Raw genomic sequence first — 17,561 nt, 5'->3', positions numbered from 1 at the left:
GTGTCTCGAAAATAATTTCATAAATAAACAAATAATATGGATGCATGACTCAAATGCATGACTTTTAACGTGTCTATTTTTTAGGCTGAACACTGCTGCTAATGTGACTTAGGTAAATGGTTTCAGGCTCTCCCCTCCTGACTTTGAGAAAGGTTCAGGATCAGAAAATGTGTGACTCACAGGTGCTGTAGCGTATGGCCACAGCTTCACTCTGAGCTCCATCTCCATAGAGTGCAGACAGTGATATCTCATACTCCTTAAGACACAGGACAACAGTTTATTGAGATATTGTATTTTTTTACTTCATAATATGTACTCCAACAATCCAATAGTTCTTCCCCACCTGTCTCAGGTCGCCTCCACTTAGTGAGGTAAGAAACATCATCATCAGCTGCAACTTCCCAACGCACCGTGATGTCACTGTCTGAGAAATTAGTTACCCTAAGGTCAGAAGGAGGAGGCACCTTCGCTAGAAGAAAAGAATAATGTGTATGGGAATTTTTTAAAAATGGGAAAGCTACATTTTGACATCTTTCATTATTAATAACATTTACAGTACTGTGCAAAAGTCGTGAGCCACATGCTGAAGTATTTCTTTGGACATTATCTGGTTTTTCCACTCCTTTTTAGTCCAGTTCTTGTACCTGACCATTTTCTGAGTAATGTTTTTTGTTTGTTTGTTTTATGTTTGTGTAAACACTTTGCACTGACCATTATTGGAGAATTAAAAAGCACCTAAGTCGAGGAATGTGTGTGCACATAACAGAAAACTTGGGAAAGAACCAATTTTAAATCTTTAAGCACTTTGTTACTAGCAGCCTGTCACAAAAACACATTTTGTATAGTGTTTTTTTTTTTTTTTTTTTTATCTTGTGAATAAAATGTATACAAATGTGTGTGATTATTCACAATGTGTTAGTGTGTAATCACCCTGAGACATGCATGCCTGTCTGCTAGCGTCAGATCTAAAGCCATTTCTGATTTGGAGATGCAGGCTGCAGATTCTGTCCAGATGATCCCAGCTCTCGTCACTAAACATCCAGTCTTCACTTATCAAATGTGTAAAATTCAAGGCTGGTCCTTAAAAGCTCCCAACAACGCAAAAACTGCATAGCCACACAAGTCCCAGCGTTTGCCACCGCAGCAGCAGCAGCTGTGAAAAGAAAGTGGCAAAAGGATGAATGAGTCTGTGCTTATCGGCTTTCCGCTCTCCCCCAAGCAGGCGTTGTTCTTGGTAGCCATGACAACGGAGATAGTCCCAGCTTTATAAATAAAGGCCCCAACAGCCCAAAAAAGAAAAAAAACACCGGGATTCCCTGCGCAGACCAGGAATCCCCCTAGCAGACCGAAGCTACAGAGAGGATTGGGAGTGAGTGAGAGTGTGATTGACTGAGTGAGAATCGAACTGGCGCCTGTCTGAGCTTCAACCTGCCAGGGGCCGGCAAGTGCTCTGCGCCACCTGCCGGCCGTGGAATTGGTGCAAATTTGATATATTTGACTTCTCTGTTTTTTACTCTCTGAATTCTTTTTGAAAAGGAAAAATAATAATTTTAATGTGAGGCAAAACATGTATGGTGCTCGGTAAAGATGACACACCGACCCACTTCTTCTTTTTTTGTTTTTTTGTTTTTTGAGAAAGTTTGTTTTCATATTAAACCAGTGTCAGTGACGTCATTCTACGCGACTACCACAGGTAAAGAAAAGGCAGAATCTGTAGATCTTTTTCTTTTATTTTTGTCTAAAACACAAGAGATAAAAAATTTAAAAAACAAAACAAAACACAGGGAAACATGGGAAATAATGTTTTGTCAGGCAATGACTTGTTGGCACAAGAAGAGTGGTCCTTGGTAGCCATGACAACAAGGAGGTCTGTTTGTTGCTGGCAGGTAAAAGAAAAAAAAGCAAAGAAAAGAAAAAAGTCAGGGGAAGCCCAGGCTGAACAGGGGTCATCCCTTGGGATTTTCACTCCAAGATCGCCCTCCTGCACCTCCCCCTAGCAGGTGAACATACAGAGGCAGGTGAGCCGAGGGCTCGAACCCGGGCCTGTATGTTGCTAGCCTGCTAGCCCGCCACATGTGGCCACATGAAGGGCTAAGAGAGCAGGGAAAATTCTTCTATTTAAAGAGCACTACGTGCACATGGCGCGATCAGCCTTTTCCATTAGCTGGAGACCACACATTTTTGCACTCAAATACTCACCAAATTTTACACACTCACACCTGTTTTTGTTTTTTTTGCCTGCACACCTCTTTCTCCACTTATTTCTCAACAACCACTCCTTTTTCATCTCTGTTACCTTGCCTTTATTACATCCTCTTAGCTAGCATCAATGACTGGACAAAAGAGCAACACAGTGCTTTTCTCATCATTTCTTTAGTCATGCTCAATTCATTCGCCTCTACGGATGAGCTAAACCAACTTTACAAAACAAGTTTCCCCGAAGAGCCCACTTCTCATCTTAGCTGCCTAGATTTCAGGACCTAGCTAAGGACAGTGGACACAAACACATTTAACTTAACGAAAAATAGCAGCGGGGCCTCAGTCTGTCTGTGGGGCATAGCTGGACTGGCCATCGGGCATACCGGGCATTTGCCCGGTGGGCCGATGGTCATTTTTCGTTTTAAATGGGCCGAGGTTTTGTTGTTGTTGTCTTTTTTTCCATAACCGTGTAAACAGTGAAAGGTGGCGGATTGGACAGATGCTGGCAGACGTGTAAAAATAACTCAATTGTTTGGTAGTGGCTATGGTGGAGCTTACACGGATTCAGTAAAATTAGCAAGTGGTGGAGGCCAGCAGGTGGATGGGGGAAAGGACTGGAGGTGGAGAGACCCAAGGCAGCCGCCAGTCCGACTGTCAGGTGAAATGAGCTTCAGGTAAGAAGTTATGACCTACAGTCTATCTGGGTCAAACCAAGTTTAAGTGTAGTTTATTTTCGTTGTGCTAACTTGTGCTAACGTTGTGCTACAGTCAGTTACAATAACTGGTACTGTGTACTAGCTAGCATGATGGAGTTTCTGTACAGTTGGGTGGGTGCTATGATGTTACTGGTGAACTTTATTTTATTCATAAGGTTAGTTAGTAGAGTTGCCTACTGTCCCATAAAAAACGGAATCCTCTGGTATTCAGAGTTAATATTATGCGGTTTGTATTGAGCTGAAAATAAACGCGATTTGTCCCGTACTTCAGCTACAATAAAAAAAAGACACAAAGCTGGAGTTATTCTGTGTCTTTACGCTGTCAGCTGCCTCTTCTTCTCTCACTCTCCCCCCTCCCTCTCCTGCTGCTACTTCAATCATGAAACTGATCAATGATCAGCTGATCAGCGTTTCTGCCACAAGTCCCGTCTCTCTTGCTTGTTTATCTCCCGCTTTGCGCCAGAAAGAGGAAACTAGCGGAGGTCGCGTTAAACAGCAGAAGCGCCTTTAAACTTGATAAGCTGTTGTTAGAATTTATTTAATATTACTTTCTAGTATCCGCTGATGTTTGTTAGAGCCACGGCCATAAAAGCTGCTGGTCATGATATCGGTTTGGTTATCTGGTGAGAGGGAAACATGAAGATGAAACCAGGAGATGTCCTTACTGAATCATCAGAGCTGAACAGGTGATGGAGAAACAGGTTTACCTTTTAGGTGACATGAATGGGTTGAAGGAAAGCTATGAACTGTTTCTAAGAGACAACTTACACCAGGATCCTTTTCTATGTAGCTGACAGCTGGTAACTGTGCAGGGGCGGGTCTAGCAAAGTTTTGCCATGGGGCCAGGTAGAGCATTAACAGGGAAAGGGGGGCACAAAGAAATACTTTTCTTTCTTATTCTCATTTAAAATTTCTAGCTTTTAACAAATAATTATCCGAATCTTACAACCAAAGTTTTCATCTGATGTCAAATTGATAGAAATCCATTATTGTACATAGTAAGTTTTTTTCAGGGTCCCAACATAATTTCTTCAGAAGAAAGTACTGTACATGATGCCAGTATTTTCCCACATTTTCTAGATACTGTACTAGTACTTTGTGTAAATGCCATCAAAAAGTCAGTTAAGTTTTATTCTTTCTCACCTGTCTTTCTGTCTCCTTTCACTTTTAAAAGGTTGCCATGTTAGAAAAAATATTTTGCCCTGCCATGCTGTTTATTGATGTGGTAAATAAATAGTTGATGAAAATATCACTAAATCTGTCATTTATTATTTTTAATATTCAGTAATGGTCATGTCTCACCTCTAGTCTTCTCTGTCTTAATTTCAGGTTTCCACCATATGTTGTAGATAGTTCAGGAAGTTAACTCAACCAAGCAGTCTTTGGGTTTCGGCTAAGTACTGTTTAGAATAGCAGAATAGGGAGGATGGTGTAGGTTTAAGTTTATTAGATTGATACATATGTACCAACAAGACAGTGTACATCACTGTCACAACGACGTTTGTTTTCATTCAAAGGCTTTATGGTTTTTCCTATAATACCTGGTGGGCCGGTCTCTAGTCAAAATGCCCGGGCTGATTTTTTGTCGCAGTCCAGCCCTGCCCATCAGTATTCTTCATTCTGCTCTGCAGCAATGGTCACAGCCCATAGAAATCCACTGATGTTCAGTGAGTCACTTTGATACATATTTAGACCTTCATAATTTTCAGAGTGCATGAGTTTTATATTTCCATCTCATCCTAAACATTTTACCAACATGTAAAAGGCATACGTCCTCGAGATTTTGATTTTTTTAATTTGAATTTAAACTTGTTTTATTCTGAATAAATGTGTGAGATGGCCCTCAGGCCTCTAAATCCACGTCCAGGTTTGGGTGATTACTTGGATTAGGGGAGTATTATTTAGAGCAATGTTCGTCACTTTAGTTAATGGCTCAACTCAGGCCGTTTTTGTTCAGTCTTTTTCTAACTGAACTTTCACATTTAACATGCTAACTGAAGCCTGTAGACTCTGAGATGTAGCTCTTTTATTTTCTGTATTGTACAGTCTGACTTAGGAGTGAATTTGCTGGGATTGGTGACTGTGTTGCATGTTTTGAATAATCTTACTCAGAGTAGACGTTTGGTGTAAGCGGATAGTGAATGAAAAAAACATAAAAAGCTGCTGTGGTTTTAATTTTCCAAGAGAGGTAATGCACACAGTGCAGAGACAAGCGCACGGGGGATATCCAAATTCTAGGAAGGCAGCCTGCTGCTGTACACAGGCGGATTCTTCTCAGTCATAGTTAACAACTTGACTGTTTTCTCAAACCACACAAAGAGTGCTGTTCCCATTCTGGGAAGTCTACTCATTGGTGTAGACAGCTCTTCAAATTATAAGTAGCTATATATGAGCAGCTATATTAGCTTTGACTCAACATATGTTAAATAGTATACTTTCCTGTTTTAAAATTTATGATGGCTCAAAATTCAAACCTTACAAATTAAAACCCTGAATCATCACCACTTGTGTGAGCTACAAGGGTGCCATCATTTTTCTTTTCAATCCATTAAGTGCCACATTTTACACACTGACCAAGAAAGGAGGTAAGCTCTTCATGGTGACCCCAGAAATTTTAATGTATCACTTTCTAGCATACGGCTGACACTGCTCGACATCTTACAGTGCAGTATAAGAGTCCCGCCACAAGGAGACACTAAAGGCTTTCAAACCAACAGTTTCTGCTTCCAAAGCGTGCCAGCCGTTAATAGTCGACATTGGTTGCACACAGATGTTTTGCTTTGGCACGAGCTTAAACAATTGAGTTGAATTACACAAGTTATTCATATTCAATAAACCTGTGAAATTTGTGTTGATAAAATATGATTGAAACATGTTTTGGTGAAGTAATTTGAGCTCTTGGAATATTTTAATCCTTCACAATTTTCACACTTTATTCCAACACTATTCAGTGACAAACAAACAAAACACTGCATTTTCTGAAATATTTGTGGGGTTTTTCTTGTTTGTTTTTATACTACTTGAAAACTAAAGTGACCCTCCAATGTGATGACAGTGCCAGCAGTGGCCCACAGCTCATTTAATGCTTTCTCCTAATTGGCTCATAACAGTCTCTCATATGTATGAACTATGTAGGCTATCTCTATTTTGAAATAATGAGTGGGCAATGAGAGCATCTCCTCATTGTGTACTTTACTGACAACAGGACAACAGGGAATACAGAGAAACTGACTGAGGACTTTTTCCAACTGGTGCCAGCAGAACCACTTCCAGATCAACACTCCGAAAACCAAGGAGCAGGTAGTGGACTCCACCTACACCAGTGAACATCCAGAGAATGACAGGCTGCTGCACCCACAGTGTGCAAAGGGGACATTTTGGAGGCCTTTCCCTCCAGCTGTTGTCAAATTGTACACTGCACAACAGCAGTGAATGTACACCACATATGCACACACACTGGGCTCTTTACATATATCAGTGTGCAACACTAAATACCTGCTACTATTAACACCCAAACACTGCACTATGAAATGTTTCATTCTTCTTCTAATAGTAATCTGTATTATTGCATCATATATATGTATATGTATGTATACAGATCAATGATACAGATATATATAGATAGATGGATATAGATATAGATATATAGACTTAAATATATAAGTACATATCTATTTCTTAGTCTATTTCTTCTATTTTTGCATAGCATTATTGATGTCAGGTATGCTGCATGTGTTCATTTGTTCCTGCCTTGTGTCCTCTGCTGCAGTAATAATTTGAATTTCCCCAACTCTGGGACTAACAAAGGTTATCTTATCTGAAATGTATCTAAACCCAGCTGATATCTGGCTACATTTTCTGGTGAGCATCCAAATCACACTGGATTGAGGTTTACACACTGTATAATGCCTGATTTCTTGTAAATATTTAACGATGGCCTTGTGAAATATATATTGATAAAATGTTTACCAGGCCACAGTGAACAATGAAAAATAAAATTAAAACAAATAATTGAAAACACTGAAAAACACTCACAAATATATTTTGTAGAGATGACGCATTTGTCTTAACCTGGTTATGCTGTACCATCCAGATGAAGACGTGAGCCAAAGAGCCTTTAAGTTTCATTTAATGAACTTACCTTTTCCTACATATGAGAAATGAGCTGGTGTGAAGTAAATCGGGTTTTGTATATCTGTAGCCTCAGATGAGCATGAAATTTCATTTTTGACTTGACCTGCTTAACAGCAGTCTCAAATATTAAAGTCTTGGTGTTAGGATGTGGAGGAAGTGCCTGAAATGTTTGTTAAAACAAATAACTGGACCTTACTTGTTAAGCTCAATGTTCTCACTGTCACATGGAGAAATCAATGTTTTTTCCCTAATAAATATACATTAATTTTAGGCAGGGCTGGACTGGGACAAAAAATCAGCCCGGGCATTTTGACTAGAGACCGGCCCACCAGGTATTATAGGAAAAACCATAAAGCCTTTGAATGAAAACAAACGTCGTTGTGACAGTGATGTACACTGTCTTGTTGGTACATATGTATCAATCTAATAAACTTAAACCTACACCATCCTCCCTATTCTGCTATTCTAAACAGTACTTAGCCGAAACCCAAAGACTGCTTGGTTGAGTTAACTTCCTGAACTATCTACAACATATGGTGGAAACCTGAAATTAAGACAGAGAAGACTAGAGGTGAGACATGACCATTACTGAATATTAAAAATAATAAATGACAGATTTAGTGATATTTTCATCAACTATTTATTTACCACATCAATAAACAGCATGGCAGGGCAAAATATTTTTTCTAACATGGCAACCTTTTAAAAGTGAAAGGAGACAGAAAGACAGGTGAGAACGAATAAAACTTAACTGACTTTTTGATGGCATTTTACACAAAGTACTAGTACAGTATCTAGAAAATGTGGGAAAATACTGGCATCATGTACAGTACTTTCTTCTGAAGAAATTATGTTGGGACCCTGAAAAAAACTTACTATGTACAATAATGGATTTCTATCAATTTGACATCAGATGAAAACTTTGGTTGTAAGATTCGGATAATTATTTGTTAAAAGCTAGAAATTTTAAATGAGAATAAGAAAGAAAAGTATTTCTTTGTGCCCCCCTTTCCCTGTTAATGCTCTACCTGGCCCCATGGCAAAACTTTGCTAGACCCGCCCCTGCACAGTTACCAGCTGTCAGCTACATAGAAAAGGATCCTGGTGTAAGTTGTCTCTCAGAAACAGTTCATAGCTTTCCTTCAACCCATTCATGTCACCTAAAAGGTAAACCTGTTTCTCCATCACCTGTTCAGCTCTGATGATTCAGTAAGGACATCTCCTGGTTTCATCTTCAGATTCAATAAAATAAGACAGGCGCACACATTTATAGCTTGGTATGTGAACGCAGAACAAAGAGGAAGTGGCACCTACCTGGCAAACTAGAAAGAATGAGTCTTGTTAAGGATAACCTTTTGCTCAGGGGGAAATTAGTATTTTATGACAGCACCCAATCCAAAATGCCTTCTGGGATGTTTATTCAAACTGTGGTGTATTTACCACAGAATATAAAAATCTCCTATATTCTTCAAAATCAAAAAGTCCAGGTTACAACTCACAAAAACAACTAAACCAAATAAAAAATTAAAAACTAAATAAGTCAACATGTATAAAGACAATAAAAAGTTCAAAATCTAATCTTACCCAACCCAGCACTGCTGGATGAGCGCATGAACAGCAGGCATGCAACTTGAATAGCTCTAATGTATTTCTACTTGATCTAAGTAGGTCTAGGTCATGCTATTTTCAGTTTTGGCTGTATTTTGTTGGAAAACATTGTTCTTTTCACTCCATACTAATTATTTGAGCTTTCCTTACTTGTTATTTTGCAGATAAACTGCATTGTCATACATACAGCGACGCAGGGATATATAATCATTTAAACTCATCAAAAGCAAACAGCAACAGCAAATTCAAAAGCCCATGAGCCACGCATCCGAGTCCCAGTTATATATAGTTTAGCATTTTAAAACCTTTCTCTTTTGATAAACATCGTGGTGATTTTAGTTTGTGGCAGCAGCTAAAGCTTGGCTGAAGCAGGGTCACGCAACAGACCAGTGAGACTGGAAAAGAAAAAAAAATCAAGACGTTGCAGTGATCCAGGGAAAGTAAACCTGAATGAAACGCTCTGGTGGGATCCTAAGTGAGCTGTGCATAAATAAATCCCTGTAAACCTCAACAGACTGACCCTTTTTTAAATCCATGCTTGACTGCAAGCGTTTATTTAACACGTTCCCGTCTGCTTAAATAAAGTTGGGTTTTTTTGTTTATTATTCGGCCTGTCATTGCTCACAGCTGAGGTAAAGATGGTTAATGAGATACCGACTGTTATTTGTCCGCGAGGAAGTAGCTAATCCCCTGCTGACCTCTCTGTGCTGCAGACCGTGCGGAAGCGCTGCTCGGTATAGCACCTGTGAGCCTCAGGACCTCCGTATCTGGCATCCATTAATTTAGCTTTTTAGTTTTAGGATGGAGGAGCTGAGGTGCAGCTCCCCTGTGCTTAAGTTGGACCTGAACAACTTCGACTCTCCCGGAGCAGAGAGCAACCAACATGTCTTAACGAACCCTCGCTCGCTTGAGTCTTGCGCTCGGCTGGGTGTAAAACCGGTTCAGCTTCTAATTAAATCTCTAAACGACTTCATTGCTGAGCGACAGGACACGCCGTTTGAGACAATGAGAGTCATGCATGAATCTTATGAAAAGGAGAGGCTGAAGACTTTACAAAAGTGCGGCCAGGAACGGCGGAGGATTATCCAGGCGGCCGGGGACAGGCGGCCATGCAGCAGTAAAGCCTCAGGCTTGGAGGTGTTGTCTGACACCAGACTGGAAGAGCGCTCAACAGAAATGCCCTATGCAGATCTCTGCTCTGAAGAGAAGGCTGTTAGCAGGTCCTCCTGCTCTGCTCCTAGTAAAAGGGATCCAGCTTCAACCTGGGAGACCTCATACACTCCCCAGCTACCGAGAAGAAGCTGAAGAGGCTCACCAAGAGCATCCAAAAGCAGATGTGTGTCACAGTATCGGAGAGAGACCAGAAGATAGCTGCTCTGATGCTGGTGAAGCATGAGGAGGAACAGGCTCGTTTGAAGCTCAGCCAGCAGGAGGAATGGGAGCGACAGGAGGCCCGCAGGCAGGAGGAGGCCCAGCAAGTTCAGGCAGAAAAAAAGAGGAGGAAGAAGCTGAAGCGGAGTATGAAACGCTGGAACGAGGAGCTGGAGGCCCACAGGAGGCTGAGGGAGCATCGAGAAAAGAGAAAGCAGAACAGCTTAAGCAGGAGGTGCTCCTGCAAGAAGACCGATGGAGAAGGCTAAAAGAGGAGGTGGAAGTGTACCGCAGGGCAAAGATGGAGGGTACACAGAAGGAGGCGGAAGAGCGCAAACGCTACCAGGAGAAGCTGCTGAGCGAGAAGGAGGAGGCGGGGAAGAGGGAGCGAAAGAGGGAGAGACAGGTGGAAGCGGAGAAGGAGGAGAAGGTCCTGAGGAGCAAGATGCTGAAGGAGAAGGGGGAGCGGAAGAGGCTGCAGGAGGAAAACCATAAAGAGCTGCTGAGACACATCTTGCTGAAACACCAGGTTGAGCTGCAGGGGGAGGAAGAGGAGGCGCAGAGGAGGAGAAGTTGCAGCACTCCTGCCAAAGGCGTGCCAAGTCTGTAGAGGCACGACTCGAAGAGCTTCAGGAGCGGGCTGCCCGGGAGGAGGAGATGAGTCAAAGAGTGCAGCTGAGGGCCGAGCTGCAGAGCGTCCAGCAGCTCACACACAAGCAGATCCTGGTCCAGCTGAGCCAGAGACGCATGGAGAGAGCCGCCCTGCACGCCTCAGCGCAGCACAGACGCAGAGCTCAGAAAACCCGGCAGAACAACAAACACAGGCAGCTCTGCCACCAGAGGCTCAGAGAGGAACTACAGAGAGAGGAGGCGGCGGCGAGGAGAGTCAGAGAAAGCCGCATCTCCACAAAGGAGCAGAAGAGGGAGTGGCTGAGAAGGCAGCGAGAGCAGATACAGGAGGAGGCACAGAGGCTGGCTCGGGCCTCCTTTCACATGAGGGAGAGAGTGAGGCAGCAGACGCACAGCCGGACCTTTGATCAGATGGCGCTTGAGGCTCAGCTGACTGCGTCTTTAAACCGCATGAATCTGTGAACTCTATTCAGACTCGGTTTTGCACCTGTACACTCACCCAGAGCTGCTTAGAAAAGGATCTGCAGTCAAATAATAGCTCCAGAGACTTCCAGAAATACTGAGACACATCACTGTTCTCTGCACTTTGAATGTAAATGAATTTAAATTCATTATAAATGGTCCCCGAGATGCAAGGGCCCTTGAACATCATATCAGAGCTGTTCTTAAAAAATCATTTTTGGCCATTGTAATGACAGACACATGAACATTTGGTGATTTTAATAATCCAAAAAGTCAACTTTTTATTTGATAGAGTGCAGTAGCTGGGATACAGTTTCAAAGACTTCCAAACGGTTTCATTTCATTTTATCTAGTTGAGGTTAACTGCTTAGATCAGCAAGACCTCTGAGTGACCTCCTGTCAGGGTAAACTTTACAGGCACCATTTGTGTTCAGTACTTCACAACAGTGTATTCATTTATATTTGACCCCTGGCTAGTTCTTAAGCCTGAGATGAGATTGATTGTGTAGCAACACATTATATGCAACCCACATTCAACTAGTGACAACAAATATAACCATCCGGCACTTAAAGATTGATGGCTAGAGCGTTTAGCTGTTAGTAGACTGCAAATAAGAGGGGAGGGGAAAGTCTGCAGAGGTTGGAAAGGAATCAAAGTGCAGTCCTACTGCAATGCTCTGAATGAGCTATGAGGACACGAGAGGCCAGAGTTAATGTTTGCTAGACCACGGTGTTGCCCGTTTTCCTGTTAGTCTGACTACTGCTAGTGTGTTATAAAATCTTTATACCACTTGAAGATTTTTATTACGTGCAAGATTCAAACAGAACAACGCTGTATCACTTTAATGCTAGGCCATAACAGATGTTTGATTTCACCATTAGCAGCGTGATCATGTATGCCACATTTTTAATAATTACATGAACTGTAAACGGGAGCACTTCCTGTATTCAAATTGGGGTCACATGTTGGACAAATCATCAAAGAACTCCAAGGAACTCTCTTTTCAGACAATATTAAAGAAATCTTTATTCTCATGGTATGGTATTCAACTTAAAAAAAAAATAAAAAAAAAAAAAAAAAAATCCAGCAAATGAGCCCTGATCAGGGAGTTCATAAAAACACTGGATTTTATTCTAGTGGTGTTCCACCAATGGCAAGCTTCCACCGAGGGTCAGAGTGGAATTTTCCACCAGTAGGAGGAAACAGGAGTCGATCAATATTTATCAGACTGAAACAAAAATTAAATAAGCAACACTCGACAACATCAACCACAGACAGTGATTTAAGGCATCCTTAAAGACAAAGAAGTTGTTTTTTTTTTTTTTAAAGTAGTTAAAATCCAAGTCCTCGGTTGAATCAGGGTATTTGGTGGCCTGTCATTTATAAACCCAAAAACCTTCCTTTTGGCTAATACTCCTTTGTCATGTCTTCTGTGGTCACTTCCAAAGGTTTGTAAAGCAGATGGGTTACATTCATGGAAACCTAATTGGTCTCTAACCTGTGCATGTGTTTTCATATGGGTTCATACATGAACTGTGTTTAGAGCTTAATGAATAAAGGACAAATTTAAGTGTAAAATATCTTAACTTTAAATTTTAATTTCATAGTTTTTCTATAGTAAACCAATCTCAAGATATTTAGCGTAGCTGTTAAAAGGGGAATTCTGCTCCACACGTTAAACATAAGAAGTAAACAAGCTTTAGGTCAGTCGATGCTGCAATCTACAGCGTTGTGTGACGAAAAGAATCAAGTATAAAGTAAATAAATAAGCCATTATAAAACCAGAAGACATTTCACATGTTTCAATATTTCACATGTTGCACACACTAAAGGAGCTGAAAGAAGAAAGAAGGAAAGTAAAGGTAAAAATTGCTCTAAGTGGCAGTGAGTCAGTAAAACATCTGTAACCTCCAGAATCTGCTTGATAGTTCTTGATGCGTACCTCACCTGCTGCCAGGAAGCCGTCTCCGTCTAACGTATCACCTAACATGAGAGTTGCTGGACCAGTTTACCGGTTGGTCTTCTCATTTGGCTGCAGTTATTATCACTTCACATTGAGAGGTTCAAACCTTTGCCCCTTTTCTGTGTTTGGATGTTCTCCGCGTGTCCCTGGTTTTGTCCCAGCCTTATTCCACACTGCACAAGCATGAATGCTGAGTCAGAGAGATGATTCTAAATTAGCGTTAGCTGCAGCTGTGAGTGTGAACAGTTGGCCCGTGCCTCTGTGATAGCAGACAGACGGTAACCTGTCCAGGCTGCCTCTCACTCGACACGATCCCCACCATAAACCAACTCAGACAAACAACATTATAAAATAACTTTGTAGTTTGTATTATTGCACATTTATAATCTGAAAATCCGGCCATATTTTCAAACTCTTAGCTGTAAAATATAATAATATAAAGTGTACGCCCTAGAGACCTTATTTTCTAGGTGAGAGAGTATCGAATTATTTGGTTGTTCCTGTAAATCTATTCACCTTTCAGGATATTTAATACCTCAACACGCCTTCAGCGGACCGTGGCAACAAATGAGAGCTGTTTCTGCTTCCTCTGAATGGAAACTCAATTCAGCTATGAAAATATATTAGTTACCTGATTCTTTATCACCTCCCGGAAAGCTTTTTGACACCCAAACAATAGCCTGACACAAATCCAAGTTACACTGAAATAAGAGGACCAAGGTAGACTCTGTCAAAGCCTATTTTGTCCTCCGATCATTGTGGCATACAGTACAGGTGCTCAGAGTTTTCCTTTCACCCCCTTTTAAAATAAATTGCCCTCATGTTTTCTTTTAGTCATCGTGCAGTCCGAGGGCCAGCAACATCGGAAACCCCACACCGATGATGAGGGTGAGGCTCTCCAGGAGCCCCAAGTGTCTCTGCTGGTGGGCTTCGGCTCCAGACTGCTGCTCGGAGTCCAAGGGCAGCTCATCAGTCCTGCTGCTGCTGATCTCAGGGAGGACATGCACCGTGGCCACATAGAGAAACGTCCCCGCTGAGAAGAGCATTCCCACTCCTGTTGCACTGAGCTGATTCTCAGATGAGCTTCCAGACTGCAGACACAGCACATATCAAGTTAAATAACTCACAACCAGCAACCGTCTAGTCACTGGGATTTAATGCATCTCCTTTCAAGCAGACACAACTGTCAGATTGTGCTTTCTTACTGCATATAATATGAAGTAAGTGGCAATAGCAACTATAGGTGCTGCAGCTGAAAAGGCCAGTAAGTGTCCCTGAATGAACTTCTTCTCGAGGCCTCCGTGCATCAGAAAGGAGACCAAGCCAAAAGCGGCGGGCGCCTAAACAGGAGACGAGAAAGACGGTCAATGGCATCGTGCTCGTCACCCAGACATCTGTTCATTTCAATGAGACGTTCTCTCACCTTGTGCAGAATCACAGCAAAAAACACTACAACTTGTACTGTCACTTGACCTGTAGCCACAGCAGCACCCAGAGCAAATCCATCAGCTAAAAGCAAACAAAGAGATTATTACTGTGATGGTACAGCTACTTCTTTTATGCGGATTTGTATAGGTCTCCGGTCTTTAAGATCTGCATCATGGATGATTGCTGTTTGATTTGTGACTGCTGTCAAGCTTGGTTGTCCCTGTTTAAATAACTTTAAAGTTAGATCCTGCAGGCTGTGCTGCAGAATCACATGCCGAGTCACACGGGGGCATAAGGAACGTTTCCTTGTAAACTTTCCACCCCTGTGTCCTCGAAGCCAGCGAAACAGTGCGTCTCAAGCAAAAGCAAGAGAATAAATATGCAGAGGAGAGGTTTGGCTGTGTCACGTACCTGCAGCGTGAATAACCAGGCCCAACGTGGCTGTGAAGTGGACGCTGTTGGACAAACAAGTCGTCTGGTCTGAAATTAGACATCGCACACGCTGAGGTGGTTAACAAATCTGTGGAGGCAACACTCTGCAATGTAAAGCTGGCGTGAGAGTTCTGATAACTTGCCGCGTGTGGAAAGGTAGCTTCCTATCTGATCGACGACAAACATGAAGGTGAACCCGAGCGTCAAAGCCACCCCAATGAGGAACCGAGGTGGGAGGCCTCTCTCTGCCACGGTTCCATTTTCTTTACTGGAATTTAGACCGGATGACGCTGGAGACGGAAGATGAAGAACAGAAAGAGCTTTTGATAAGCTTGTTTTTGTTGTTTTTACAGAGAGCAGCATTTTCATCTCCCACCTGCCTCATCAATCATCTGGAGGCTACAATCAAACACATGCAAATTTGGTGGGTTAGCACACCCACATAAACACAAAGCTTGCACAGCAACCATTCTGCTTCGTTTTCATGTGCATGTTTGAGCTTTCCTGCTCACCTTTCCACGAGTCTTCCAGCAAACCCACTCCCTCTGGGATGGTGATGGCCAGCGCTGTCCCACACAGCAGACCTGCCCCCAGGATGGAAACGAACTGCAGGCTTTTCTAGGGTTAAGACACGTGATTTCAGCAGATGACTGAGATTCTCCTCACAAGTTCTAGTTGTTCAGCAAGTTTCCAAAACAACAGCCTTGCACATTATGAGGGCACGACAAATAAGACAAGATGAAGTAGATCCAGACAGTCCGTTATAAACAAAGACTGTGGGAAATCACTTACCTCAGACAGTCTGAACAACAGTGGGATGAATCCAAGGAGAAAGGAGCCTACAAACATCGCCACAGATATAAATGTAATAATCAGCCCTCCGTCCATGGCGACGACTTCTTCCTAACACAAGTATTTACCCGGTTCGCCCCTTTGCTTTCATTTCAGCGTTAGCTCCTACTGAGATCCGGGTCGGTGTGCGTTCTCATTGGGTCGCTGGAGTTTAATCTCTACCATCAGAGAACACCAGAATGCTGTTCAGCCTTTCCACGTCGCACCGCCGTGGCCGCCCCCCTCCTTTGCTACACAGCTGCTTCCCAAGCAGCAGCACCAAGTGTCCGACAGCGAGAACTGCAACCTGAGTGGAAGCAAAACTCCATTCCTCTGTGCCCCAGTTAAACATAACCCAGGCCGGTTTTGACAGGGTGGGTTAAAAGGTATTTTCTGGAGAGGTTTTACGCCCCCATCTTACACTGTAGGACAACACATCTGTTACACACATTAGCCAACTTTTCTTTCTACAAAGGCGTTAATTGCATCTTTTAGGGCTTCGATTGCGCAATTGTTCACCACTTGTTTTCAGTTTGGAGTAACATCTCTCAATCTCAACAAAGTACTCCCAGACCACACTAAGTGGACACTATAAAGAGCACAGTGAGTGTGTTAAAGACGAATTCCTTCACAACGCGAGGCTCCTGATGGAAGAAGAGGGAGTGTAGGTCACTGGCAGGACAGGTTACATAAGAAGTCGATACACTCCTTTTTTGCATACCACTAATATAGTTTAGTACGTAAGTAAAGTTTATTTTAATAGCCATTGACATAAAAGTTACAAAGCACTGTGCAACAATTAAAACACGCTATCAAAAGAGAGTAAAACACAACAAGAAAATGTATAGAGGGCCACAAGTGCCAAAATAAATTAACTTACATACAAATTAAAGAATTAAATTTCATTTATTCATTGAAATTGGAAATAATTCTTATAAATGAAATGAACAGATGCTTAATTATTTAAATATTTATTCATTTCCAATTTAAATTAATTCACTACACATTTAATTAAATATTTAATATGTTATTTTCTGTATTGGCCTGCCATACAGTTCAAAAGTGAGAAACAGATTGAGACAGAAAGGTGCTTTAGTTTGAGTGTTTCAGAAATGGCTGAATAACCATCTCTGGGGTTTACAAAAAATGGTCAGAAAACGAGAAGTGAGCAGCAGTTCTCTAAATGAAAATGTTTTGTTGATGTCTGAGCTCAAAAGGAGAATGACCAGGCTGCTTCGAGCTGACAGGAAAGCAGTAGCAGCTAAAATAACCACTCGTTACAGCAAGCACAAGACCAAAGTGGGCGTCACTTCTGTCGGGTAAGAACAGGAAACTGAGGCTACAGTTTGCACAAGCTCACCAAAATTGGACAATAAAAGAAGAAGAAGAAAAAAAAAAAAAAAAAAAAAGTTGCCCGCTGGCGAGTCTTGATTTCTGCTGAAACATTTGGATGGTAGAGTTAGAATTTGGCATAAACAACGTGAATGCATGGACCCATCCCGTCTCGTATCAAAGGCTCAGAGGTGGTGGTGGTGTATTTTTTTGGGCACACTCTGGGCTCCTCGGTACCAACTAATCCATTTAAACAGCACTATCACGTCAACACGGACCAAAACCTTTGAGTAATGTTTCCAGCACCTTGCCGAATCTGTGCTACGAAGAATTAAAGCAATTCTGAAGGCAAAAGGGGGTCCAACCCAGTACTAGTGAGGTATAACTAATGAAGCTGCTGCTAATTGACCAAATAAACCTGCAACAGCAAAACCCCGACTGTATAGAACTGAAC

At 42.0% G+C, this 17,561-nt stretch overlaps 1 protein-coding gene, 1 long non-coding RNA gene and 1 pseudogene across 2 annotated transcripts; 1 reads left to right on the top strand and 2 right to left on the bottom strand.

Moving 5' to 3' along the window:
- Positions 1-77: 77 nt before the first annotated feature.
- On the bottom strand, positions 78-1,149 carry LOC146374732 (uncharacterized). Its single transcript, XR_014801967.1, has 3 exons — positions 931-1,149; positions 344-469; positions 78-256 (listed from the first exon to the last, which is right to left on the bottom strand). It is a non-coding gene; the product is annotated as an uncharacterized LOC146374732 (long non-coding RNA).
- Positions 1,150-8,724: 7,575 nt separating this feature from the next.
- Positions 8,725-12,087, top strand: LOC146374731 (uncharacterized; annotated as a pseudogene).
- A 119-nt stretch (positions 12,088-12,206) lies between these two features.
- LOC146374730 (zinc transporter ZIP9) lies at positions 12,207-17,547 on the bottom strand. Its single transcript, XM_084948111.1, has 7 exons — positions 15,737-17,547; positions 15,457-15,562; positions 15,088-15,234; positions 14,924-14,992; positions 14,508-14,593; positions 14,290-14,424; positions 12,207-14,175 (listed from the first exon to the last, which is right to left on the bottom strand). Exons 1-7 carry the CDS (start codon positions 15,830-15,832, stop codon positions 13,915-13,917), a joined length of 900 nt encoding a protein of 299 aa, XP_084804237.1. The 5' UTR covers positions 15,833-17,547; the 3' UTR covers positions 12,207-13,914.
- Between the last annotated feature and the right edge of the window lie 14 nt (positions 17,548-17,561).

This window comes from Perissodus microlepis, chromosome 13 (assembly GCF_051167445.1).
Source record: "Perissodus microlepis isolate ML-2025 ecotype Zambia chromosome 13, ASM5116744v1, whole genome shotgun sequence".
NCBI lineage: Eukaryota > Metazoa > Chordata > Actinopteri > Cichliformes > Cichlidae > Perissodus > Perissodus microlepis.
This window is presented reverse-complemented; position numbering and strand designations above follow the sequence as displayed.